The sequence below is a fragment of the Gadus chalcogrammus genome, chromosome 17, assembly GCF_026213295.1.
Source record: "Gadus chalcogrammus isolate NIFS_2021 chromosome 17, NIFS_Gcha_1.0, whole genome shotgun sequence".
In the NCBI taxonomy this organism is placed as follows: Eukaryota; Metazoa; Chordata; class Actinopteri; order Gadiformes; family Gadidae; genus Gadus; species Gadus chalcogrammus.
The window spans coordinates 4,012,662-4,040,230 of record NC_079428.1 but is presented as its reverse complement, the minus strand read 5'-3'; the positions used below and the strand labels follow the sequence as shown (position 1 = coordinate 4,040,230).

Here is a 27,569-nt window from a genome sequence, read left to right as displayed (position 1 = left end):
ATACAGTTTCAGATCCTCCCCACATTGCAGGTGTCAATAATCAAATCAGCTTATGTTTACCCGAGTGTTGCGCTTGTCTGGGGCCAGTACTAGGAAAATAACTAAATATCTACCTAGATTCGAAGGAGAGGTAGCCTTAGAAAAAAGAACAAGTTGAACAAATGACCAGTTTATTGTGGCAGCTCGTACCCGCGAGCTTGCTACCAAATGTTTTCCATTGAGGGGATATTTAAGGGTTGATGAACTCCGGTGATAGGAAAATTCCTTACTACAGAGATTGCAGATAACGGTGTTCCTATCTACAGTTCCGTCTGGGAGTTGTTTAAACATGAATTTTCTGTTCACGGGGCCGAGCAGCGTCTTCTCGTCTGCCTCCATTTTGTTTCAACGCAAATGACGCACCGGGTAAAATGGCACTATAGAAGCGCGATTATTCTGCCGTTAATTTTTTTAACGAGTTATTTTTTCTGTGATTAATTAATCGAAATTAACACTGTAATTTGACAGCGCTAATATATATGGATTTGACTGGGGATGGGATGGGTTAATCACTTGAGGTGGTAAACAGTCTGGTTATGTTTTAAACTGTTTATTCTCTTGCCAAAAGGAGAAGGAAGGACTAGAAGGACTAGGCAACTGATAAATGTAACATTTTATTCGGGGCTAATTAAATAATATCCGGGGCTTTAGCCCCGAATAAAGCAGCCTAGTGACGCCACTGCAATAGTCTCTTCCTGAACCTGGGAATATCTAAAATTGAATGTGAAACATTGTCACACACACAAAGACAAACCACTTCATATGATGTGACCTTCACGACCCATAAAAAGCCGGACATGGGCATGAACGCTATAAAATGTGTTATTTGTGTGTGTCTGTGTGTGAGTCTGCGACCAGGCTCTTCCAGAAGTGCTGGAGGAGGGAGCATGTATCCTTTGCTTAATTTAACTGTAATATGGCCATCGAGCCAGGAGGGGGCGCGATGAGTTTTTTTGGCGGGAGAGACGTGCTGGAAAAAGGAAGAGAGGAAAAAATGAAGTTCGTTGGGGAGAGCACATGTTTTACTCGGGGAGTGAAGTATTGTTGGATGACATATCCGCATAACAAGAGGACAAAGTTCAACACAAACTTGAAAGCTCCACCGGACCGGGTCACATACGACCCGGTCACTTAATTGACAAAAGTAGCTGAACAGTGGCCTGCTAACCAACGCAGCTAGCGACGCTACTGCCCCGGGGTTTCCGAGGGACCGCCGCACAAGATAGCGGGTGTGACCACGCGGGTTTGCTGACCGGGCTCGGGCGAAGGAAATCACGCGACAAGAAGTGAGGAGCGCCTGTGTCCTTTCCACTGCCTTCCTCAGGACTTTCACGGACTTCCACGGACTTTCCCAGTACTCTCACGGACTTCCACGGACCTTCAAAGACGCCCATCGCGTTTCACCTGGACGTGTGAGTAGCCGACGCAGATTTCCCTTTCGTAAACGGTCGTTGCCATCTGAAAGGGTCGATGCCATTCAACGTCGCTCCTGACGTCACGACGTAAGGTCGGTCCTGTTATTATTATGAAAAAATGGCGGCCCTATCTGTGGGCATTGTTACGCCCCTCAACACCCCACTGGCCTTGCAGTGGCAGTGCTCTGGTCTCTGGGTGGGGCAGGGGCACAATCAAGTTAAACGTGCACACTTCAGCCTCAGAAGGGGGGCTTGCTTTCTGTGTTTGTCCCTGTTCTATTCAAATAAGAATATCAAGATATGACAAAAATGTTTTAACCAGTGTTTTAAATGCAACCAGTAATAAAGGAAGGTTTGCGAGATCTGTATACAAAGGCAGACAGAACAGCTATTGTGTAAAGAAAGACCAAAAAACAAAACAAAAAAAAATATCATGACATTTGTACAGATGTTCACTCAGTTAAACCTTGATACAACCACAAAAACTAACCAATAAAGCAGTCAGAAATCTAAACTACACAGGCGACACGGGCCAACTGGTTCCACCCTCCATCATCCTGTGTGTGACGCAGTGACGCATCAGCGATGAAGAACACACCGACGCTAACCCCTATGCTAATGCTATATAATAATGCTCACTAATGCATCAACTAATGCTAATGTTAACGAGTAATAATTATAATACATTTTTGATCACCTCGGGTTCATTAACTAAGTCTTTGAGTCTCATGATTTCCTTCTGGATGTGCTCACAACTGAGGTCACAGACATGAGTGAAGTGCTGCAATTGAGCTTTTCGTTCAGAGTTCGACTCCTTCGCCATCTCAAGTTTGTCCTTTATTGCTGCAAACACGGGCCCCTCGCGTTTTTCTGCTTTGGCCAATGCAGCGTCAAGTGACTGATCGTCCTTTTCCAACATTTTAAAGATTGCCTCCTTCTTAGTATTGCAGTAATCCTGGAAGCGCAGAGAACAGGTTAAGATTTATGTTATATAGCAGCATAAGCTATGTTGTTACTTTATTGTGCTGCTTATTGCCATGTTGTTTTTTTGGTATCAGTTATTTCTGCACCATGTAAGGGATAATGTTCAGCGAACCGGACATTAATATGAGATCAACCCTGATGCTGGACCCCGACAGAATAAAAGTGTAAAAATGTTTGGTACCTCAATACATTTAATCATAATAATTCATAATTTTAGCTTCTTCATTTCTGGCCAATGTCACAGTCTATTCTTCAGCTGAGTCTGATAATTCCAATTCGCCTTCCAGCGCTGTGAAGGACGTGACCCACCTTCAGGGAATTGGCCTTCAATTCCAAAGCTTGAATCTTCTTCTTTATGTCATCCTGAGAGGTGGAGGAGAAGTCAAAAGTTAGGCAACAGCCTTTTTGCAGTTTCTAAAGAGATTTGTTCTGGTATAAGTTGGCTATGACCCCTTAAGAAGCATAACAGCGGCCAAAAGAGGTGGAATTCAGGACTGGAAAAATATTTTTCATGCGCATTGCATGCATTTGTGTAACGAACACCCTCATCTGATTCAGGAAATGTTTTGGCAAATCCATTGTGTTTTTGACTTAAATTCTTTATTTGAATGATGCATTTCAAACAAGAATTGGGAGTAAGATTAAGATTGGGATAAAGAAATTGTGTTTTTTCTGTTCTTTACACATGAAAGTTGATAAGAAAAAAAATAAAATGATGGGTCTGATTGCTCTACAGCTGGGCGGGGCTGCCAACCTTTTCAAATCAAATAAAAATATTATTGTATTGACTTTACTTTTGTATTTAACGCAAAGTAGATCATGAACACGTGTATAAAATCGAGTCATTAAAATCGGTTGAGAAATGTAAACGTTAATGTATAGTGCTTTTTATTCAGAAGAACTGCAGCTCTTTGCAGAGTAGGAAAAGACCGGACATATTTACCTGTGTGCTGTATACCTCCTGCATTGGTGCAAGACACACAAACATCACCAGGATGGACAAGACAGTGCGGGTCATCCTAAATAGACCAGGAGAACAAGAAGTTCTTCCTGTCACAGATAGAAATACCATAGTAATTTTTCCCTGTCTGTTGGGAGTTAAAATATAAAAATGTATATCAACAATAATAACAACTAGAGTTTTCGCGCACGTGTTTACCGCGCTTAACCTCTATAATGTGGAAACCCCAGCCGATAATGTACCGTATTTTCCGGACTATAAGTCGCAGTTTTTTTGTAGTTTGGCTTGCCCTGCGACTTATATTTCGAAGCGACTTATATGCCAAAATTGTGCGTACATAATCTTTGGCCGCAAGATGGCACCGTCATTCATTAGGCCTACAACTGAACGCTGCAAGCCTACTGCACCACCGAATAAATTATATTCTCGTCGTCATCGTCCTCAATGTTCTCCGGTTCAACCAAAGCTACCCCAGCCTTAGCTGCAATGTTGTGCAACATAGCTGTCACACATATCACAGCGCATGACTTGGCCGGCGAAAACTGGAGCCCTCCGCTGGACTTGTGAAGATCGTGCGCTCAGGTTTAGGACCGCGGCGCATACGCGTCCGGTGGAATCCCGGTGTCACTGAATTCGGTATACTCTCAGAACTACGAGTGGGACCGACACACCTATATTGCTATTGCAATTTTATTCAGTCTCTCCAGACTAAACGTTCTTGTTTAAATGTTTAAAAATAAATGCGACTTATACACCGATGCGACGTATATATGTTTTTTTCCTCGTCATGGAGCATTTTTTGACTGATGCGACTAATACTCGGGAGCGACGTATAGTCCGGAAAATACGGTAACAAATTTCTGAGCGCATAATATAAGAATATTTTGCCTATAATGTTACAACGTATAACATTCGTTCACCACAAATGACTCTTAAAAGCAGTGCCATTTATTTTTTAACCATTCAGCGAACAAAAGGCAACAGGCTGATTATCATTTAGGGGGCCACTCAATGACATGCCGAAGCGTCAACACTCCCACTAAAGTGGTGTGAGAAATACAGACTTCTACTCCTCATTCACATATAAGGTACATTTCCTACGGAGAAAATACTACCTCAGGGGTAGCATAATTCAGGAGATTTTCAGGGTACAAATGTCAGGATATGTGGTTCACATATACGGCTCATCAGGAGAACATCGGGACTTACACGTGTGTCTGAAAGCAGCTAGTGTGTGAGCATTTGATTACATTATAAAATTAGTCAATTTATGGTAACGGGTAATTGCTCAATTGAAAGTGTAGTATACTATGCATGCAAATCAATTATTAAATAGCTTTTACTGTTATTCAGGGCTGAAAAGTGCATTGACATTTTAAAATGCAAGGCAACTACTATTGCTTGGTGGAAAAAAATAATCATCATTGAGATTAAACATCTCTTCCAGCGTTCCGGCCAAGACAGGCAGCAGTAGCCTACAGTCACACATAGAATACACACAAAACATAAGAAAAAAACTAAAACAGGCCGCAGGGGGGAAGGGGTACATCAATATCGCAAGACATTTCGGGAGGCTCAAGGAGAAGAGTAATATTACATTTCAGCAACAAAGTGTAGTTTTGTGGTGGACTCTATAGACATAATTCACCATACTGTGTTGTTGACATGTTTCTGTTGCGTTATAGGGACACTGTCTCTTTAAGATCACGTCACTTGTGTGTTGATGTGCAATTCATCATACTGTGTTATTGACATGTTATTGTTGCGTTATAGGGACACTGTCTCTTTAAGATCACTTCACTTGTGTGTTGATATGCCGGTCGGCGCGATGTTTGAATTTAACGGATTTTATGACAAAATGATCGACCTGCTTGGCAGGTGAGGAATTGTCTTGTGCGTGTGTGTACCCGCCTGTGGGTGCGCTTCCTTGTATGTGTCGCTGCCTTTGTCTTGACGTGCGTGTGTGTGTGTGTGTGTGTGTGTGTGTGTGCGCGTTTCTGTGTATGATTCGTTCGATGTGCGTGTGTGCGGTGTGTGTATGCGGTGTGTATGTGCGTGTATGTTCTTACCTGCGCGTGTGTCGATGGCGGAGCCGTTATGTTTAATAATAAAATAACGTCTTACCACGGTGAGTGTTTCGCTGCCTTTTGTCTTGACGTGCGGTGTGTGCGCGTGCGTGCGTGTGTGTGTGCTGCCATGTATGTGTCGCTGCCTTTGTCTTGACGTGCGGTGTGTGCGTTTCCATGTATGTTTGTGCGCATGTCCGTTTGTGTGCGAAGTGTGTATGCGGTGTGTTTGTGCGTGCTTGCAGTGTATGTATACGTTCGCGCGTGCTGTGTGTTGTGTGAACTGCAGACTGCTTGGCACATGCGCACATGAGTAACTTGTGTGAGAGGCCTGCTACTATATTAGCAGGATGATAAAAAATCCTCTGTGTGACGCAGTGACGCATCAGCGATGATGAACCCACCAATTCTAACCGCTAAACAAACGCCATATAATAATGATTATTGCTGCATTAATTAATGTTAATAAATGGATAATTAATTGAACATTCTTAAACAGCTTCGAAGGTTTGATTACAATTCAGTTTTGACACATACATTTCCTTCTTACCAAATCGTGAACAACTCCTCGAGAACAACATAATGGAGGCGTATTTGAGTTGTAAACTCCTTCAGTGTCTGGTAGAGCTCATCCTTCAGGGAACGATCCTTGTTGTAGAGTGCCTGGAATCGCAGAGAACAACAGGTTACAAGTTATATAATACACCAGCATGAGCTATGTTGTTACTTTATTGTGCTATTCTATTATTATTACCAAGTTTTACATATTTTGGTATCAGTTATTTCCACACCATGTAGGTGATAATGTACAGCGAGCCTGACGTTAATGTGAGCTCAACAAACTTTTTTGGGGACTTATCGGGCTGATTGCTCTGGAACTCGGCGGGGCTGATAACCTTTTCACCGAGTGGTTTTAAAATCAAATGAAATCATATCATTGCATATACACTTTTGTATTTAACTACAGGTATATCATAATAACATGAATAAAATGACTCATTATTATCGGTTCAAAAATGTAAACGTTATAGTGCTTTTTATCCCGAAGAACTGCAGCTCATTGCAGAGTAGAAAAAGACAGACATATTTACCTGTGTGCTGTTGACCTCCAGTATCGGTGCAAGACACACAAAGATCCCCAGGATGAACAAGATAGCGCGGGTCATCCTAAAGAGACCAGGAGAAAAATAAGTTCTTCCGAGCCCGGAGAGGAATGCCATTGTAGTTTTCCCTGTCCGATGGGTGTTCAAATATAAAGACTAATATGAATACTCATAACAATAATCAAAAATATATAATATTAACGATGAAAGTAAAGTCTCGATGGCCAGAAGGTTGGCAGGTGTCATCGTAGCCCAGCGATTTGTTCTGGGGACATTCCCATTCTCACTGGTAAACACTTCATCACAAAAACAAAACATTAAATTCTTTCTGTGTACTTCCCGACGGACCAGATTGACGAACCCTCACACCCAGCCAGTGGTGGAGGAAGTTTTCAACCAAAGCTGTTGAGCATGCCGTAGCTGTTGGAAAGGGAGAGGAGTTCTGTTGGTGGCATTCTGCAACCTTACCGCTATTGCTACTAAATTCTGAACACCAGGCTAAGAGACAAATTTTTTTTTTGTGACAGTTGTAAATAAAATATTTTTTATAAGCCTTAAGGATGTTTTGACATTGATTATTGATCAAGTATGCTGAGTTTTGTTAAGTCACGCTCAGACTAGTGTAATTTGCATATTACAATAAAAATAAAATCCCCCTGTGACACTGTCACCTTTTTTCCTCTGAGGAGTTTGCAGGTCTGGCTTGTACAGGAAGCTCCAGACCAGGAAGTTTTTACAGAGACCTGCATTTGGTTATTCAAAGCCTGTTGCCAAATAAATATCAGCTCCTCTCCTTATACTTTTTTACAAGGCAAGAAAAAATTACCCAGAAAGGTGATTGAGTTTAGAGGGAAATAATCGGCCAAATAAGAATACCAAGATATGACAAAAACCTTTGTTTATAAAATGTTTTAACCTCAAATGTGGGCGTGTCCAGCTAGATGTGTGATGGACTCGTAAAGTGAACTTTAATATAATAAAACTATAATAAATAAAAACGCTAATAATGTTGACACATTATGAAATAGTCTAGGCTACTTTTTGTGTAAATCTGAGTCTGGAATCTGCCCTCACCTACGTCAATCAATTAGGCCTACTTGTCATTGCTAACCATTTTAGTTAAGTATTGACCTTTTTATGTTTCGTTGAATGGTACGATCCTCTGTGCGTTCATTTATATTTTTACATGCAAATAATCTGTTCTTTGTAGAGCTTTAGTCGGGCACTTTAAGCAACTCCTATATTGTAGCCTGTATTGTTCTGAAGTACTTTACTATCTGGTGTTTATTTTATTTTTTTTTAATTCATAAAACTAATTCTGTGTGTGTGTTGGTTATGATGGAGCCTTGTTTCATCCTGCAAACTGGTTTAGTCTCTAAAACCACGTCAGTTTCGAGATTAGACTAACACGCACAAAATACGCCCTCTAGTGTCTGAGATCAGGGTAAAACGCAGCTGCAGGTTTAACCACAAGTACATATGACACAGCAATGGAGCTTAAGACGTCACGTCACGTGACTTCTTGAGTTTAAAATTGTGTTCAACTCTAAAAAGTGGCTAAGCTAGCGACAGAGCAATTGCCCCATAAAGACGTCTTTGTGTTTACATTTGTCCAAATTGGGACATTGAATGCGCTCCACCAAAATGTGAGAGCTTAATATATCATTGGTATTTTCTATGAAATGGTAAATAGCATAATATAGTAACAATGATCACATAAATTAATGTTCAACTAGATTTCCACTTGTTGTTTTGTTCGCATGTTTTTGTTTGCTGTGTTTGTACAGGAATCTGTAGTTCTTTAAAGGCTAGGGCGTGTTCACTGAGACCTGCATTTGGGTATTCAAAGCCTGCTGTTGCCAAATAAATGACATAAGGCTTCTCTTCTATAGTTTATCACAAGGCAAGAATAAAACACACCACGGAAAGGTGGTTGAGTTTAGAGGGATATAGTCCAATCAAATAAGAATACCAAGAAATGACAAAAACATTTGTCCATAAAAAGGTATTTTAAATGCAACCTTTAATTAAAGAGAGTTTACAAGATCTGTATACAAAGGCAGACGGAACAGATATTGTGAAAAGATAGAGCAAAAACATCAAGACATTTGCACCGATGTTCTCTCAGTTAAACCTGAATACAACCACAAAAAATCGAATAAAGCAGCCAGGAACCTAAACTATCTCACCCCCCATCTCCCATCGCCATGGTCTCCATGTGTCCCAGAAAGAGGTGTTTTTAGATGAATAAAGAATGCAATGTTGTTGTAGACAATTGGAATCAGCTGCTGTGAAGAATTTGCAGTGTAGTGTTGATCCATCGATCCGTATTTCTATCCATATATTATCCATTATCTATTAATATAGAAACGTAAACCCAAGTACAGACATACACAAACCCACACAAATAACACTTTTCATAGCATTAGGCCAAATTCATGCCCATGCAGATTTCCCTGTCCAGCACTTTATGAGTCGTGAAGGTCAAATCATATGAAGTGGTTTGTCTTTGTGTGTGAGTAAGCGTGTGTGTGTGAGTGCGTGCGCGTGTGTGCGCGTGTGTGTGTTGCTCAATGTGTAGCATTATATATGTTTTCAATGTTTCCTCATTTTTACCATGTTTGGCATTAAATTTTAGATATTCCCATGTTCAGGAAGTGTGTGTGTGTGTGTGTGTGTGTGTGTGTGTGTGTGTGTGTGTGTGTGTGTGTGTGTGTGTGTGTGTGTGTGTGTGTGTGTGTGTGTGTGTGTGTGTGTGTGTGTGTGTGTGTGTGTGTGTGTGTGTGTCCTTCTTTCGTTCCCTCTAACTTTGATATCTTCATTTTGCCACCTATCCCTTATGCTGTTCTTCCGAGGTAGTTTTCCTATTTTCTATTTTTAGCACAGGTGAGGATGGATCTTGGATCTTTCCCGATTATATTCTATGAAATCCTATTAAACGGGACCTACTAGACTACCCAAGTGTCTGTGTCTTCCTCAGATTTACTCTGAGGGTGTTATTAAATGGGAATCGGGAGATCCAAAATAAAAGGCAGACAGAATGTAATTAAGTTTACAATATCTTGTACAAAGGCTGACAGAACAGATATTGTGAAAAGAAAGACCCAAAACCTAAAACATCATGACATTTGTACAGATGTTCACTCAGTTAAACCTTGATACAACCACAAAAACAACGAATAAAGCATTCAGAAACCTGCCTCCATCATCCTGTTTGTGACGTAGTGACGCATCAACGATGATGAACCCACTCACTATAACCCCTATGCTAATACCGTATAATAATGCTCATTACTGCATTAACTAATGCTAAGGTTAAGAAGGTGTGATTATAATTCCTCTTTGATCACCCTGGTTTCACTCAAGAATTTGAGTCCCTCGTTTGCCTTGTGGATGTACTCCCAAAAATGCTTATAGTCTTCAGGGGACTTGAGCCATTTAGCTTTTAGTTCAGGGATAATCTCCATCACTGCCTTAATTTGCTTCGTGGCTACCGCATACTCAGGCCCAAAGAGTTGTATGATGTTCAATACACTGTTCATTAGACTAATTTCCAGGTCTATGAAGCTGTTAGCAACCATCTCCAAATCTTCGTCCTGGAAGTGCAGAGAACAATCGGTGCAAGTTAGTATTATATAGCGGCATAAGCTATGTTGTTACCTTATTGTGCTCCATATCTATGCATTGTTTAGATATTTCTTTACTTCAAGTTTTACAGTTTGTGTTGTTTTTTGTTCTCAGCTATTTCTGCACCATGTAAGAGATAATGTTCGGCGAGCCGGACATTAATGTGAGATAAGCTGACGTAAAAGGGTAAATTCTTTTATATGACCTTAATAAATTAAATCATATAATCATAATTTTAGCTTCTTCATTTTAAGTGAACTGAGTCTGACCGTGACCAATTTATGCCGTAGTTTTGACAGCACCGTGCGAGATGTGACCCACCTTCAAGGAATTGATGTACAATTCGACATCTTCAATCAGCATCTTGAAGTCATCCTGAGAGTTGAGAAGTCATAAGTTAGTCTATTAGCAGTTTTAAAGACATTTGTTCCCTTGACCAGTCGTCCAACTGGTCCGACCCCTTAAGAAGCATAACAGCAGCTCAAAGAGGTGGAAATGATGCATGGGAAATAATTAAATTAAATCTAATTAAATTATTAAATTAAAGGTGCATAAAAAGATCCCTTTCATGAGCATTGCATGCATTTGTTAAGGGACACCTTGCTACATGTCTTGCAGTGTCGTTATGCTTTCTTCATCTACGTCAGAATATATTTTGGCATACTTTTTGTTTTCTATTTCAATGTTGAGAATTATTTTGCGGACTTATCGGGCTGATTGCTCTGGAACTGGGCAGGGATGATAACCTTTTCAAGGAGTTGTTTTAAAATCAAATTAAATCTTATTATAGCATATACTTTTGCATTTAACCACACGTAAATCATAATAACATGAATAAAATTACTCATTATTATCGGATGAGAAATGTAAACGTTATAGTGCTTTATATCCAGAAAAACTGCAGCTCTTTGTAGAGTAGAAAAAGACCAGACATATTTACCGTTGTGCTGTTGACCTCCAGCATCGGTGCAAGACACACAAACATCATCAGGATGGACAAGACAGCGCGGGTCATCCTAAAGAGACCAGAAGAAAGATCAGTTCTTCCTGGCACGGAGAGAAATGCTATTGTAGTTGTCCCTGTCCAGTGGGTGTTCAAATATAAAGATGAATGTAAATAATAATAATAACGATAAGAATAATATAAAAAATATGGTACGAGTGGTAACCAACACCAGAGACACAGGGTCAGTATCCGTCCTCACCTGTTGGCTGGAGGTGCTCGGATGTCCTTGAGAGAGAATTCACAATCGACCTGCTTGAACTGCAATAAAGTCTAGATTATTGCAGTTCAAGGTTGGTAGGTGTGTAGAGGAGTAGGTGTTGTCTTACCCCAGCCCTTTGTTTTGGGCACATCCCCATTCTCACTGGTGAACACTTAATCTCAAAAACGAAACCTTCAATTCCTTCTGTGTAATTCCCGATGGACAAGACAGACGAATCCTAACGAACCCGAACGCCCAGCCGGAGGCGGAGGGAGCGTTCAACAAAAACTGTTGGGCATGCTTGAGCCCATCTGCAGGTTCACAGAGACCTGCATTCTGTTTGGCAAAGTCTGTTGCCAAATAAATAACGGCTTCTCTTCTATAAAAAAGAAAAAAAAGAAAAAGAGAGGTGGTTGCATGAGTTTAGAGGGAAATAGTTCAATCAAATAAGAATACCAAGATATGACAAAACATTTATTTATGAGTTTACATATCTTATACAAAGGCAGACAGAACAGATATAGTGAAAAGAAAGACCTCAACCAAAAAACCAATAAGCAGTCAGAAACCAAAACTACCTGACCCTGACTGACACTTTCTGCCACGGGCCAACAGGTTCCAGCCTCCATCATCCTGTGTGTGACGCAGTGACGCATCAGCGATGATGAACCCACTCACTCTAACCCCTATCAATGCTTTAAATAAATCTCATCACTGCATTAACTAATGCTAATGTTAATAAGGTGTGATTATAATTCATCTTTGTTCAACTCGGTTTCATGGACTAAGTCTTTGATTCCCTCCATTTTCTTCTGGATGATCTGAAACTTGTGGTCACTGACTTCAGTCATCAGGAGAAATTTAGCATTTAGTTCAGAGTTCGACTCCTTCAGTGTCTCAAGTATCTTCTTGATTGCCGCAAACTCGGGCCCACTGTATTGTTCTAACTTGGCCAAAGTAGAGTGCAGTCGATTTTGCTCATTGATCCTTTCAGCGAGGGCGTCCTTCTCAGTATTGTAGTGGTCCTGGAAGCGCCGAGAACATCAGGTTACAGTTTGTATTTCATAGCATAAGCTACGTTTTTACTGTATTGTGCTGCGTATTTTTGCCATGTCATATTCTTCATTTATATTTGGATATTATTTTATTTCCAAAGTTTGTGTTGTTTTTTGGTATCAGTTATTTCTGTACCATGTAAGGGATAATGTTCAGTGAGCCGGACATTAATGTGAGATAAACTGACGTGAGGTATAGTAAAAGGGTAAATTATTTTATGTGAACTGAATAAATTAAATCATAATAATCCTAATTTTAGCTTCTTCATTATAACAGAACTGAGTCTGACTGTGACCAATTCAGGCCCCGTCCACACGAAGCCGATTTCATGGCGAAACCGCAAAGGTCTTGTACGGTTCGGCCCTCGTCCACACAAAGCCGGCGAATCCGCTGACCGAAACCGCAAACTTCTGAAACCACCCTCGGAGGTGGTTTCAAATCTAACCGGTTTCGTTTTGGATTCGTGTGGACGCCTGAAACCGACTGAAACCGTAAACCATGACGTCATCGCCCCACCCCTCGACCCTCTAGCCAATGACTGTTAAGCCTGCGGAGTCTCAGTACTCACAACAGCAAGGATTTCTGTAGCAGAAGCATAAAGCGCCCCTTATGGGCCTGGAATGTGTACTACAGCGCTTCTACAGATCTACCCGGTTTCGCTTGACTCCGTCTTTACGGAGATACTGCGAAACCGGATAGATCGAAACCGTAACTGTTCGCCTGTTTCGGCTTCGTGTGGACGGGGCCTCAGACTCAGTTGAATTGGTCTACGGCACAAATTGGTCACAGTCAGACTCAGTTCTGTTATAATGAAGAAGCTAAAATTATGATTATTATGATTTAATTTATTCAGCGAGACGTGACCCACCTTGAAGGAATTGAAGTGCAATTCCATGGCTTCATTCTTTTTCTTGAGGTCACCCTGAGAGTTGAGAAGTCATAAGTTAGTCAATAGCACAAATTGGTCACAGTCAGACTCAGTTCTGTTATAATGAAGAAGCTAAAATTATGATTATTATGATTTAATTTATTCAGCGAGACGTGACCCACCTTTAAGGAATTGAAGTGCAATTCCATGGCTTCATTCTTCTTCTTGAGGTCACCCTGAGAGTTGAGAAGTCATAAGTTAGTCAATTTGCAGTTTTAAAGACATTTGTTCCCTTGACCAGTGGTCCAACTGGTATGAATCGGCTATGACCCCTTATGAAGCATAACAGTGGCCCAAAGAAGTCGAATTGATGCATGGGAAATAATTTAATTAAATCTAATTAAATTAAAGGTGCAAAAAAAGATCCCTTTCATGAGCATTGCATGCATTTGTTAAAAACCCCTTGCTACATGTCATGCGTTATGCTTTCTTTATCTACGTCAGAATATGTTTTGACATATCTTTTGTGTTTTGGGCTGGAATCCTTTATATCAATAGCTGCGGTCCATCCCCTGATTTTTGACGAATTCTGAAGTATAGAATCAGTAAACGGTGATGGAAACACCAAACTTTGCATAAAAATCCTCTAATTCGCAAAAAAGTTGATCCGCTCGCTTGAGGTGGTTTTTGAGAAATGCGAAAGAGTGAATGCGCAAAATGGGAGATGGCAACACACTTTTCGAAACAGCTGTGAAGTAGCGAACATTGAACACACGGGACTGACAACATCCTTCCGATTTCCGCATAACGACCGGCCATAGCAACCCTGCCGACATCAACTTGCAGCATAAATATATATGTATTTTTTAGCGTTTGTATACATAGACATCCTATATCATATATATATATATATATATATGATATGGGATGTTTATGTTTGCATATCCTTTAATTATATCGTGCCCATCAATCCCTGATATATGGACACCTACTAAGTAATTCCAGTCAAATTGTCATTGTGGAAAATGCATTAAACTAATCAGTTATATGCTATAGACCTTGGAGTATCTGTGGTATAAAGGCTGGGGCGAATTTCGAATCATAAATAGCCTATGTACAATGTATCCTTTAAATACGTCCATGGAACAGATGGCCAATATGAATAATAGATAGCCTACGTGTGGACCGCTGAAGAGGTAAAACTTTTCCTTGCTCTCATCGAAGAAAAAAACATTGCAGGTATATTAGATGGAAAACAACACAATTCCACTATATTTCAGGACCTAAGAGAGGATGTTATCAAAAGGATACGACAAGCCCTGGAATGTGTGTTTTCCGCTCCAACCACTTGATGGAAACGCACCTAATTCGAATTTCTTTTTTTCGAATGTTCTAAAGATTCGCTTCACCTTTTTAGATGGAAACGTGACTATTGTTGCAGAATTATTTTGCAGACTTATCGGGCTGATCTCTCTGGAACTGGGCGGGGCTGATAACCTTTTCCCAGAGTTGTTTCAAAATCAAATTAAATCTTATTGTTGCATATACTTTTGCATTTAACCACACGTAGGTAAAACACAATTACATCAATGAAATGACTCATTATTATCGGTTGAGAAATGTAAACGTTATAGTGTTTTTCAACCAGAGGAACTGCAGCTCTTTGAAGAGTAGGAAAAGACCAGACATATTTACCTGTGGGCTGTCCTCCATCGTATGTGCAAGACACACAAACATCACCAGGATGGATAAGACAGCGCGGGTCATCCTAAAGAGACCAGGAGAAAGATAAGTTCTTCCGGACATTGAAAGGAATGCCAATGTAGTTGACCCTGTCAAGCGGGTGTTCAATTATAAAGATGAATAGAAATAATAATAACAACGATACGAATAATATAAAAAATATGGTATGAGTGGTAACCAACAGACACAGGGTCAGTATCCGTCCTCACCTGTTGGCTGGAGATGCTCGGATGTCCGGGAGAGAGAATACACAATCAACCTGCTTGAACTAAAATAAAGTCTCGATGGCCAGAAGGTTGGCAGGGGTGTAGAGGAGTAGGTGTTGTCGTAGCCCAGCCCTTTGTTTTGGGCACATCCCAATTCTCACTGGTGAACGCACACCATTAAATTCCTTCTGTTTAATTTCCGACGTTATTTGTGTGCGTCTGTGTGTGAGTCAGTGTCTGTGTGTGTCTCTTCTTGGGTTTATGTCTATGTTAAGTATAGATAATAGATAATATATGGATAGTAAGATGGATCGATGGATCAACACTACACTGCAAACTCGCACATGGAGACCATGGTGTTGAGAGATGTGTGCCTCACCCAACCAGTCTCTGTCCGGTACAATACATTACCACTGTGCACACACACAGGGTGTGTGTGTGTGTGTGTGTGTGTGTGTGTGTGTGTGTGTGTGTGTGTGTGTGTGTGTGTGTGTGTGTGTGTGTGTGTGTGTGTGTGTGTGTGTGTGTGTGTGTGTGTGTGTGTGTGTGTGTGTGTGTGTGTGTGTGTGTGTGTGTGTATACTTAACATAGAAACATAAACCCAAGTACAGGCACACACAGACTCACAAAGATAACACATTTCATAGCATTAGGTTCAATTCATGCCCATGCAGATTTCCCTGTCCAGCACTTTGTGTGTGTGTGTGTGTGTCAGGGATGGAAATTAACGCCCGCCACACGCCATTTGCGGTTGGATTTGTATGGTGGCGGGTGAATTGTGTCACTTCACGCGCCACTGTGTCGGGTAATACTTTCCAGTCCGGTCCGATCAAATTTGCATATTTAATACATTCGTCATATGGCACTGCACAGTTCCACAACCATTACTGTCAACATCCGGCCCCCTTCTTCTTCTACGCCTCTTTTGCTGAACTGCGACTGTCAACATCCGGGATCTCGGATCCCGGGACCGGATCTCGGATCCCGTATCCGGGAACATATAGCAAACATAAATATTTGCTATAAAATGGTAAATAGCATAATATAGTAACAATAATCACATCAGTGAACGTTCAACTAGATTTCCACTTGTTGTTTTGTTCCCATGCTTTTGTTTCTTGTGTTTGTATAGGAATCTGCAGTTCTTTTAAGGCTAGGGCGTGTTCATAGAGACCTGCATTCGGTTATTCAAAGCCTGTTGCCAAATAAATAACAGCTTCTCTTCTATACTTTTTCACAAGCAAAAAAATAATAAATAGTCCAAAGAAATAACAATACCAAGATAAGACAAAACCATTTATTTATAAGTATATTAACCAGTAATTAAGGAGAGTTTACAAGATCTGTATACAAACACAGACGGAACAGGTATTGTGAAAAGAAAGACCCAAACCAAAAACATCATGTCACTTGTACAAGTGTGCACTCAGTTAAACTTAATACAACCACAAAAACAACAAATAAAGCAGTCAGAAACCTAAACTATCTGACCCTGACTGACACTTTCTGACCCGGGCCAGAAGGTTCCAGCTTCCATCATCCTGTGTGATGCAGTGACGCATCAGCGAATAAGAACACACACACTAACCCCAATGCTAATGCCGTATTATAATGTTTACCAACGCATCAACTAATGCTAATGTTAATAAGGTGTGATTATAATTCATCTTTGTTCACCTCGGTTTCATTTAGGACTTTGAATAGCTCCCGGATGGACTCCCAAATGAACTCACTGTTTTCATTGTTCAGGAGCCATTTAGCTTTTAGTTCAGAGCTTGTCTCCTTCGATGCCTCAAATTGCTTCTTGACTGCCGAATACTCAGGCCCAGCATTTTGTAGGACGTCCAACATCCCGTCCAACACACGAATTTGCTCTGTTAATTTGTCAGCTTGGGCGTCAATCTTAAATTTGAATTGTTCCTGGAAGTGCAGAGAACAGGTTACAGTTTGTATTTTATAAAAGCGTAAGGTATGTTGTTACTTTATTGTGCTGCATATTGCCATGTCATATTTTTTATTTATTGTTTAGATATTTTTTTACTTCAAATTTTACAGTTTATGTTGTTTTCTGTTACGTTATTTCTGCACCATGTAAGAGTAATGTGAGATAAACTGACGTGAAGTAGAGTAAAAGGGTAAATGGTTTTATGTGACCTGAACAAATTAAATCATAATTATCCTAATTTTAGCTTCTTCATTTTAAGTGAACTGAGTCTGAACGTGACCAATTTGTGCCGTAGTTCTGACAGTACCGTGAGAGATGTGACCCACCTTCAAGAAATTGATGGACAATTCGACAGCTTCAATCGCATTCTTGTGGTCATCCTGAGAGTTGAGAAGTCATACAGTAAGTTAGACTATTTGCAGTTTTAAAGAGATTTGTTCCCTTGACCAGTGGTCCAACTGGTATGAGTCGGCATTGACCCCTTTAGAAGCATAAAAGCGGCCCAAAGAGGTGGAATTCAGGCATGGGAAATAATTAAATTAAATGTAATTAAATAAAAGGTGCATAAAAACGATCCCTTTCATGCGCATTGCATGCATTTGTTAAACGGCCCCTTGCTACATGTCTTGCAGTGTCGTTACGCTTTCTTCATCGACTTCAGAATATGTTTATTTTTTTGTGTTTTTGGCTGGAATGCTTCATTCAATGTTGCAGAACTATTTTGTGGAGTTATCGGGCTGATTGCTCTGGAACTGGGCAGGGCTGATAACCTTTTCTCAGAGTTGTTTTAAAATCCAATGAAATGGTATTATTATATATACCATTGCATTTAACCACACGTAAATCATAATAACATCAATAAAATGAGTCATTATCGGTTGAGAAATGTTAACGTTATAGTGCTTTTAATCCAGAAAAACTGCAGCTCTTCATAGAGTAGAAAAAGACCAGACATATTTACCGTTGTGCTGTTGACCTCCAGCATCGGTGCAAGAAACACAAACATCACCAGGATGGACAAGGCAGCGCAGGTCATCCTAAAGAGACCAGGAGAACAAGATGTTCTTCCGAGCCCGGAGAGGAATGCCATTGTAGTTTTCCCTGTCCGGTGGGTGTTCAAATATAAAGATTAATATGAATAATAATAACAAAAATATATAATAATAACGATAAGAATGATATTAAAAATATGGTACAACGGGTAACCATGAGACACAGGGTCAGTCCGTCCTCACCTGTTGGCTGGAGATGCTCGGATGTTCGTGAGAGAGAAATCACAATCAACCTGCTTGAACTGCAATAAAGTTTTGATTACCAGAATGTTGGCAGGTACATTATATATACGGGGGGGGGGGGGGGGGTCGACTTATAGTGTTACAATGGGCCTGCTTACCGCTTGTCGTTACTAAGTTACTAAGTACTGCACACAAGACCTTCAGCAGAAAGTAATTCCATATAGAGGCAGTCCGGTTTTTAATGATTGAGAGCTTTTGTTTGTTATGGTTTTGCAAAGCATTGAGCGTCCACACCTGCATATTTACCAGTAATTAAGGAGAGTCAGAACAGATATTGTTGTTAGAAAGACCCAAAACCCAAAACATCATGACATTTGTAAAGATGTTCACTCAGTTAAACTTAATACAACCACAAAAACAACAAATAAAGCAGTCAGAAACCTAAACTATCTGACCCTGACTGACACTTTCTGACCCGGGCCAGCAGGTTCCAGCTTCCATCATCCTGTGTGATGCAGTGACGCATCAGCGAATAAGAACACACACACTTACCCCAATGCTAATGCCGTATTATAATGTTTACCAACGCATCAACTAATGCTAATGTTAATAAGGTGTGATTATAATTCATCTTTGTTCACCTCGGTTTCATTTAGGACTTTGAATAGCTCCCGGATGGACTCCCAAATGAACTCACTGTTTTCATTGTTCAGGAGCCATTTAGCTTTTAGTTCAGAGCTTGTCTCCTTCGATGCCTCAAATTGCTTCTTGACTGCCGAATACTCAGGCCCAGCATTTTGTAGGACGTCCAACATCCCGTCCAACACACGAATTTGCTCTGTTAATTTGTCAGCTTGGGCGTCAATCTTAAATTTGAAGTGTTCCTGGAAGTGCAGAGAACAGGTTACAGTTTGTATTTTATAAAAGCGTAAGGTATGTTGTTACTTTATTGTGCTGCATATTGCCATGTCATATTTTTTATTTATTGTTTAGATATTTTTTTACTTCAAATTTTACAGTTTATGTTGTTTTCTGTTACGTTATTTCTGCACCATGTAAGAGTAATGTGAGATAAACTGACGTGAAGTAGAGTAAAAGGGTAAATGGTTTTATGTGACCTGAACAAATTAAATCATAATTATCCTAATTTTAGCTTCTTCATTTTAAGTGAACTGAGTCTGAACGTGACCAATTTGTGCCGTAGTTCTGACAGTACCGTGCGAGATGTGACCCACCTTCAAGAAATTGATGGACAATTCGACAGCTTCAATCGCATTCTTGTGGTCATCCTGAGAGTTGAGAAGTCATACAGTAAGTTAGACTATTTGCAGTTTTAAAGAGATTTGTTCCCTTGACCAGTGGTCCAACTGGTATGAGTCGGCAATGACCCCTTTAGAAGCATAAAAGCGGCCCAAAGAGGTGGAATTCAGGCATGGGAAATAATTAAATTAAATGTAATTAAATAAAAGGTGCATAAAAACGATCCCTTTCATGCGCATTGCATGCATTTGTTAAACGGCCCCTTGCTACATGTCTTGCAGTGTCGTTACGCTTTCTTCATCGACTTCAGAATATGTTTATTTTTTTGTGTTTTTGGCTGGAATGCTTCATTCAATGTTGCAGAACTATTTTGTGGAGTTATCGGGCTGATTGCTCTGGAACTGGGCAGGGCTGATAACCTTTTCTCAGAGTTGTTTTAAAATCCAATGAAATGGTATTATTATATATACCATTGCATTTAACCACACGTAAATCATAATAACATCAATAAAATGAGTCATTATCGGTTGAGAAATGTTAACGTTATAGTGCTTTTAATCCAGAAAAACTGCAGCTCTTCATAGAGTAGAAAAAGACCAGACATATTTACCGTTGTGCTGTTGACCTCCAGCATCGGTGCAAGAAACACAAACATCACCAGGATGGACAAGGCAGCGCAGGTCATCCTAAAGAGACCAGGAGAACAAGATGTTCTTCCGAGCCCGGAGAGGAATGCCATTGTAGTTTTCCCTGTCCGGTGGGTGTTCAAATATAAAGATTAATATGAATAATAATAACAAAAATATATAATAATAACGATAAGAATGATATTAAAATATGGTACAACGGGTAACCATGAGACACAGGGTCAGTCCGTCCTCACCTGTTGGCTGGAGATGCTCGGATGTTCGTGAGAGAGAAATCACAATCAACCTGCTTGAACTGCAATAAAGTTTTGATTACCAGAATGTTGGCAGGTACATTATATATACGGGGGGGGGGGGGGGGTCGACTTATAGTGTTACAATGGGCCTGCTTACCGCTTGTCGTTACTAAGTTACTAAGTACTGCACACAAGACCTTCAGCAGAAAGTAATTCCATATAGAGGCAGTCCGGTTTTTAATGATTGAGAGCTTTTGTTTGTTATGGTTTTGCAAAGCATTGAGCGTCCACACCTGCATATTTACCAGTAATTAAGGAGAGTCAGAACAGATATTGTTGTTAGAAAGACCCAAAACCCAAAACATCATGACATTTGTACAGATGTTCACTCAGTTAATCCTGAATATAACCACAAAAACAACAAATAAAGCAGCCAGAAACCTAAACTACCTGACCTTGACTGACACTTTCTGACACGGGCCAACAGGTTCCAGCCTCATCATCCTGTGTGTGACGCATCAGCGATGAAGAACTCTCTTACTCTAACCCCTATGCCAATGCCACAATAATGCTCACTAATGCATCAACTAATGCTAATGTTAATAAGTTGTGATTATAATTCATTTTTGATCACCTCGGTTTCATCTTAGTCTTTGATTTCCCTCGATTGCCCTCTGGATGAGCTCCAACTTGTTGTCAGTGACTTCAGTGAACAGGAGTAATGTTTCTTTTAGTTCAGAGTTCGACTCCTTCAGTGTCTCAAGTTTCTTCTTGATTTCTGCAAACTCTGGCCCACTGTATTGTTCTACTATGGCCGATGTAGCGTCCTTTACATGATCGTGTTCTCTGATTCTTTCAGCGAGGGCTTCTCAGTATTGTAGTGGTCCTGGAAACGCCGAGAACAACAGGTTACAGTTTGTATTTTATAGCAGCACAAGCTAAGTTGTTACTTTATTGTGCTGCGTATTGCCATGTCATTTTTTATTTACATTTGGATATTCTTTTATTTCCAAAGTTTTACAGTTTGTGTTTGTTTTGTATCAGTTATTTCTACACAATGTAAGGGATAATGTTCAGTGAGCCAGACATTAAAGGGGAACTGTGCAACTTTTTTGGCTTAATTTACCTTAATGTGAGATCGACTCTGACAGGGTGATGAAGGACCCTGACACACAATAAAAGGGTAAGAAATGTTTGTTACCTGAATAAATTAAATCATAATAAATCATAATTTTAGCTTCTTCATTTTAAGTCTGGCCAATGTCACCGTTTATTTTTCAACCGAGTGACCGTGCCCAATTTGTGCCGTAGGTCTTACAGCGCCGTGCGAGATGTGACCCACCTTCAGGGAATTTACCTTTAATTCCAAAGCTTCAATCTTCTACTTCCAGAAATCCTGAGCGATGGAGGAGAGAACTGCTTTGTTTTTTTTTGCAGTTTCTAAAGAGATTTGTTCCCTTGACCAAGTGGTCAAACTGGTATAAGTCAGTTATGACCCCTTAAGAAGCAAAACAGCGGCCAAAAGAGGCAGAATTGAGGACGGGAAAATAATTTTCATGCGCATTGCATGCATTTGTTAAATTACCCCGAAATCTAATTCAGGAATTTATTTGGCAAATTCTTTGTTTTCGACTTAAATTCTTTATTTGAATGATGTATTCCGGTCAAGAATTTGGAGTAAGATTCAGATTTGGATTAAGAAATTGTGATTTTTGGATTCTTCACACATGAAAGCTAAAAATGAAAATCATATTATTGTATAGGCTTTACTTTTGAATTTCACATGAGTCATTGAAATTTGTTTGGAAATGTAAACGTTACTCTATAGTGCTTTTTATCCAGAAGAATTGCAGCTTGCAGAGTAGAAAAATACCATATATATTTACCATTCTGTTAACCTCCAGCATATGTGCAAACATCACCAGGATGGATAAGACAGTGCAGGTCATCCTAAAGAGACCAGGAGAACAAGAAGTTCTTCCTGGCACGGCCAGGAATACCATTGTACTATTTCCCTGTCTGAAGGGTGTTCAAATATAAAAATGTATATACATAAAAATGACAATGATAAAAAATATTTAATATTAATAACGAAGATAAGAAAAATATTAAAGAGACCCAAAGACCCTAACCCTAACCCCAACAAAGAAATTGTATTGAGCCTTTCTGTGATACTTAAGTTTAAAGGATAAGAGAAAATAAAGTCTTGATGGCCAGAAGGTTGTCAGTGTGGTTAGGGTTAGAGGAGTAGCTGTTGTTTAGCCCAGCCCTCTGTTCACACAGAGGGCACATCACCATCGCTTTCATTCTTTGTAGTCCACTGACGGACTGGGTCACTTCCCAGCGCTCCCTGGTGCAGGTGGAGCCGGTGGCGCGGTTAACCAAAGCTGTTGTTGAGTAACATGTCATCTTTATCTTTATTAATATACTATAGTCTCTTCCTGAACCTGGGAACATCTCAAATTGAATGCCAAACATGGTAAAAATGTGGAAACATTGAAAACATATATAATGCTACACATTGAGCAACACACACACACACGTACGTACGTACGTACGTACGTACGTACGTACACATACATACATACATACATACCGGTACGTACGTACGTACGTACGTACATACATGTATGAAAACATATATAATGCTACACATTGAGCAACCTTACACACACGCACGCGCGCGCGCAAATGCATGCATGCATGCATGCGCAAATGCATGCATGCACGCACACACACACACACACACACACACACAAAGACAAATCACTTCATACGATGTGACCTTCACGACTCATAAAGTGCTGGACAGGGAAATCTGCACGGGCATGAATTGAGCCTAATGCTATGAAATGTGTTATTTTTGTGAATCTGTGTGTGTCTGTACTTGTGTTAAGTGTAGATAATAGATAATATATGGATGGAAATATGGATCGATGGATCAACACTACACTGCAAACTCTTCACAGCAGCTGAATCCAATTGTCTACAACAACGTTGCATACTTTAGTCATCTAAAAACACCTCTTTCTGAGACACATGGAGACCAATGGCCTTGGGAGATGGGTGTGTCTCACCCAACCAGTCTCTGTCGGGTACAATACATTACCACTGTGTGTGTGTGTGTGTGTCTGTGTGTGTGTGTGTGTGTGTCCTTCTTTAGTTCCCTCTAACTTTGATGTCTTCATTTGGCCACCTATCCCTTATGCTGTTCCTCCCAGGTAGTTTCCCTATTTTCTTTTTTCAGCACAGGTTAGGATGGATCTTGGGTCTTTCCCGATTATATTATGTGAAATCCTACTAAACTGGACCTACTAGACTACCTAAGTGTCTGTGTTCCTCAGATTCACTCTGAGGGTTTTATTAAATGGGAGTCGGGAGATCCAAAATAAAAGCCAGACAGAATGCAGCTGAGCAGGCTCTGAATGCTGTGGAGATGTACAGACACAATACGTCTCAGTACGGACTGAGTGGGTCATCCAAAACACACTAAACAGAAATACCTACTCAGAGCCTGTTCTCAAATAAATAACAGCTCCTCTTCTATACTTTTTCACAACGCAAGAAAAAACAACAACACAGAAAGATGGATGAGTTTAGGGGGAAATAGTCCAATCAAATAAGAATACCAAGAAGTGACAAAAACATTTATTTCTTCAAATGTTTTAACTAACCTTTTAAATGCAACCTGTAATTAAGGAGAGTTTACAAAATCTTGTACAAAGGCAGACAGAACAGATATTGTGAAAAGAAAGACCCAAAACCTAAAACATCATGGCATTTGTACAGATGTTCACTCAGTTAAACCTTGATACAACCACAAAAACAACAAATAAAGCAGCCAGAAACCTAAACTATCTGACCCTGACTGACAATTTCTGACACGGGCCAACAGGTTCCAGCCTCCATCATCCTGTGTGACGCATCAGTGAATAAGAACACACTCGCACTAAGCCCTATGCTAATGATACAACCACAAAAACAACAAATAAAGCAGCGAGAAACCTCGCTGCTTTATTCATCAACTAATGCTAAGGTTAAGAAGGTGTGATTATAATTCATCTTTGATCACCATGGTTTCATGCAAGACTTTGAGTCCCTTGATTGCCTTGTGGATGTACTCCCAAAAAAGCTTATAGTCTTCAGGGGACTTGAGCCATTTAGCTCTTAGTTCAGGGATAATCTCCATCATTGCTTCAAATAGCTTCTTGACTGCCGCAAACTCAGGCCCAATGTGTTGTATGTGGTTCAATATATTGTCCGTTATACGAATTTGCTTGTCTATGAGGCTGTTGGCAATCATCTCCAAATCTTCTTCCTGGAAGTGCAGAGAACAACAGGTGGAAGTTTGTATTTTATAGCGGCATAAGCTATGTTGTTACCTTATTGTGCTCCATATTGCAGTGTCATATTTTTTGTGCATTGTTTAGATATTTCTTTACTTCAAGTTTTACAGTTTGTGTTGTTTTTGTTATCAGCTATTTCTGCACAAGAGATAATGTTTTCATGTGACCTTAATAAATTAAATCATATAATCATAATTTTAGCTTCTTCATTTTAAGTGAACTGAGTCTGACCGTGACCAATTTGTGCCGTAGTTCTGACAGCACCGTGCGAGATGTGACCCACCTTCAAGGAATTGATGTACAATTCGACATCTTCAATAAACATCTTGAAGTCATCCTGAGAGTTGAGAAGTCATAAGTTAGTCTATTAGCAGTTTTAAAGACATTTGTTCCCTTGACCAGTCGTCCAACTGGTCTGACCCCTTAAGAAGCATAACAGCAGCTCTAAGAGGTGGAAATGATGAATGGGAAATAATTAAATTAAATCTAATTAAATTATTAAATTAAAGGTGCATAAAAAGATCCCTTTCATGAGCATTGCATGCATTTGTTAAGGGACACCTTGCTACATGTCTTGCAGTGTCGTTATGCTTTCTTCTACGTCTACGTCAGAATATATTTTGGCATGCTTTTTGTTTTTCTGGCTGCAATGCTTTATTTCAATGTTGAGAATTATTTTGCAGACTTATCGGGCTGATTGCTCTGGAACTGGGCAGGGATGATAACCTTTTCAGAGTTATTTTAAAATCAAATTAAATCTTATTATTGTATGTACTTCTGCATTTAACCACACGTAAATCATAACATGAATAAAATTACTCATTATTATCGGATGAGAAATGTAAACGTTAAAGTGCAGAAAAACTGCAGCTCTTTGTAGTGTAGAAAAAGACCGGACACATTTACCTGTGTGCTGTTGACCTCCAGCATCGGTGCAAGACACACAAAGATCACCAGGATGGACAAGACTGCGCGGGTCATCCTAAAGAGACCAGAAGAAAGATAAGTTCTTCCTGACATGGAAAGGAATGCCAATGAAGTTGACCCTGTCAAGTGGGTGTTCCATTCTAAAGATGAATATAAATAATAATAACGATACAAATAATATTAAAAATATGGTAAGGGATAACCATCAGAAACAGGGTCAGTATCCGTCCTCACCTGTTGGCTGGAGATGCTCGGATGTCCGTGAGAGAGAATTCACAATCAACCTGCTTGAACTGCAATAAAGTCTCGATGGCCAGAAGGTTGGCAGGTGTGTAGAGGAGTAGGTGTTGTCGTAGCCCAGCCCTTTGTTTTGGGCACATCCCCATTCTCACTGGTGAACGCACACCATTCAATTCCTTCTGTTTAATTTCCGACGTTATTTGTGTGCGTCTCTGTGTCAGTCTGCGTCTGTGTGTGTCTGTACTTGGGTTTATGTTTCTATGTTAAGTATAGATAATAGTTAATATATGGATAGTAAGATGGCTCGATGGATCAACAGTCTCTGTCCGGTACAATACATTACCACTGTGCACACAGGACGTGTGTGTTTGTGTGTGTGTGTGTGTGTGTGTGTGTGTGTGTGTGTGTGTGTGTGTGTGTGTGTGTGTGTGTGTGTGTGTGTGTGTGTGTGTGTGTGTGTGTGTGTGTGTGTGTGTGTGTGTGTGTGTGTGTGTGTGTGAATCCACCTATCTTTCCCCCTAACTTTGTTATCTTATATTCTATGAAATCTTCGGCTTTGACTTAGGAGGTAGGTTTCATTGTCTGATTTGATTGTCCACTTAAGAAAGTACAGAAGATTGGTGGCAAACTAGAACAAAGGCCGGTAGGTTCTGCTGGTCCTGCAGACAATGAAATATAAGATCCCAATTTCTATAAATGTCTGACACCTTTCACAGCAGAGTTCATAGGATCCTTAGGATGAATTGATGTAATGATTGGTATTGAACCAAGGGCGTAGGTTTGGTCTGAGCTTTGGTGGGGACACTACCCAGACCCCCCACTAAATTAAATAACGTATGATGCACGCCTGACTTTAACTTGGTTTGATGCATTATCTGGTGATGCATATGCAGTAAAAGATTGAGTGTAGCACCATTGTACACATCTGCTTTGTAAGCAAAGACAAAGATTCCGTCCACCGATTAAATAATAAAAAAGATCTGCCTCAAAAGATGTTTTTACACTGGCAAATATGCCCGTCTTATGCGCGGCTTTTTCCGCATAGTCTGCTCGTTTACACTGCCCGAGGTAAAATATCCGGCTTGAGCTAGCACCCCAATTTACCCTCTCGGACCCTACACCCATTGGCGGTTTCATTTGAATGAAAGTGCGAGTAGAAGCTCCGTGGTGGGGGGTAGGGGGGGTGGGCGTTGTCTCTCTAGACAGAGACAAAGCAGCGATATCAACATGAGTAGTTCTAGCTGGAGAAGGGCATGGGTTCATTTTATTGAAGTCTACGCAATACTTTAGTGAGAAAATTGTTCAAGGCACACCACACTGTAGAGATCCCTCATAAAGTGCTGGACAGGGACATGTATGGGCATGAATTGAGCCTAATGCTATAAAATTAGAATTATGCTTTTGTTTGTTTTTATGTGCAACTATATCGCAATTCATGGTTCATGGATGCGATTCCAACA

The 27,569-nt window shown here is 40.2% G+C and overlaps 2 protein-coding genes across 6 annotated transcripts; both read right to left on the bottom strand.

The window, feature by feature from the left end:
* Window positions 1-1,048: 1,048 nt before the first annotated feature.
* LOC130370185 (uncharacterized) lies at window positions 1,049-15,434 on the bottom strand. Of its 3 annotated transcripts, none has more exons than XM_056575897.1 (6): window positions 15,277-15,434; window positions 6,557-6,696; window positions 6,016-6,128; window positions 3,382-3,457; window positions 2,748-2,801; window positions 1,049-2,409 (listed from the first exon to the last, which is right to left on the bottom strand). In XM_056575897.1, exons 2-6 carry the CDS (start codon window positions 6,683-6,685, stop codon window positions 2,131-2,133), a joined length of 651 nt encoding a protein of 216 aa, XP_056431872.1. In that variant the 5' UTR covers window positions 6,686-6,696; window positions 15,277-15,434; the 3' UTR covers window positions 1,049-2,130. The 3 variants fall into 3 exon arrangements, 2 of the variants coding, with proteins under 2 accessions (XP_056431872.1, XP_056431873.1); XM_056575898.1 differs by lacking the exon at window positions 15,277-15,434 and adding an exon at window positions 6,917-7,023 and having other exon boundaries at window positions 6,557-6,632; XR_008892955.1 differs by lacking the exon at window positions 15,277-15,434 and having other exon boundaries at window positions 3,382-3,488; window positions 6,557-7,023.
* Window positions 11,859-26,554, bottom strand: LOC130370190 (uncharacterized). Of its 3 annotated transcripts, XM_056575904.1 has the most exons (5): window positions 26,104-26,554; window positions 25,849-25,924; window positions 25,226-25,279; window positions 13,507-13,560; window positions 11,859-12,425 (listed from the first exon to the last, which is right to left on the bottom strand). In XM_056575904.1, the coding sequence occupies exons 1-5, from the start codon at window positions 26,253-26,255 to the stop codon at window positions 12,150-12,152; spliced, it is 612 nt and encodes a 203-aa protein (XP_056431879.1). In that variant the 5' UTR covers window positions 26,256-26,554; the 3' UTR covers window positions 11,859-12,149. The 3 variants fall into 3 exon arrangements, with proteins under 3 accessions (XP_056431879.1, XP_056431881.1, XP_056431880.1); XM_056575906.1 differs by lacking the exons at window positions 11,859-12,425; window positions 13,507-13,560; window positions 25,226-25,279 and adding exons at window positions 18,977-19,337; window positions 19,689-19,742 and having other exon boundaries at window positions 26,104-26,358; XM_056575905.1 differs by lacking the exons at window positions 11,859-12,425; window positions 13,507-13,560 and adding an exon at window positions 24,208-24,914 and having other exon boundaries at window positions 26,104-26,317.
* Between the last annotated feature and the right edge of the window lie 1,015 nt (window positions 26,555-27,569).

Excerpts from the sequence above, each read along its gene's own strand:
- LOC130370185 (XM_056575897.1), bottom strand. The coding sequence starts at position 6,685 with ATGGCATTCCTCTCCGGGCTCGGAAGAACTTATTTTTCTCCTGGTCTC. Across the intron at positions 2,802-3,381 it reads AGGAGGTATACAGCACACAG|GATGACATAAAGAAGAAGAT; the intron begins GTAAATATGTCC and ends TCCACCTCTCAG. Across the intron at positions 2,410-2,747 it reads TGAAGGCCAATTCCCTGAAG|GATTACTGCAATACTAAGAA; the intron begins GTGGGTCACGTC and ends CTGCGCTTCCAG.
- LOC130370190 (XM_056575904.1), bottom strand. The coding sequence starts at position 26,255 with ATGGGGATGTGCCCAAAACAAAGGGCTGGGCTACGACAACACCTACTC. Across the intron at positions 25,280-25,848 it reads TGGAGGTCAACAGCACACAG|GATGACTTCAAGATGTTTAT; the intron begins GTAAATGTGTCC and ends CTCAACTCTCAG. Across the intron at positions 13,561-25,225 it reads TGTACATCAATTCCTTGAAG|GGTGACCTCAAGAAGAAGAA; the intron begins GTGGGTCACATC and ends CTCAACTCTCAG.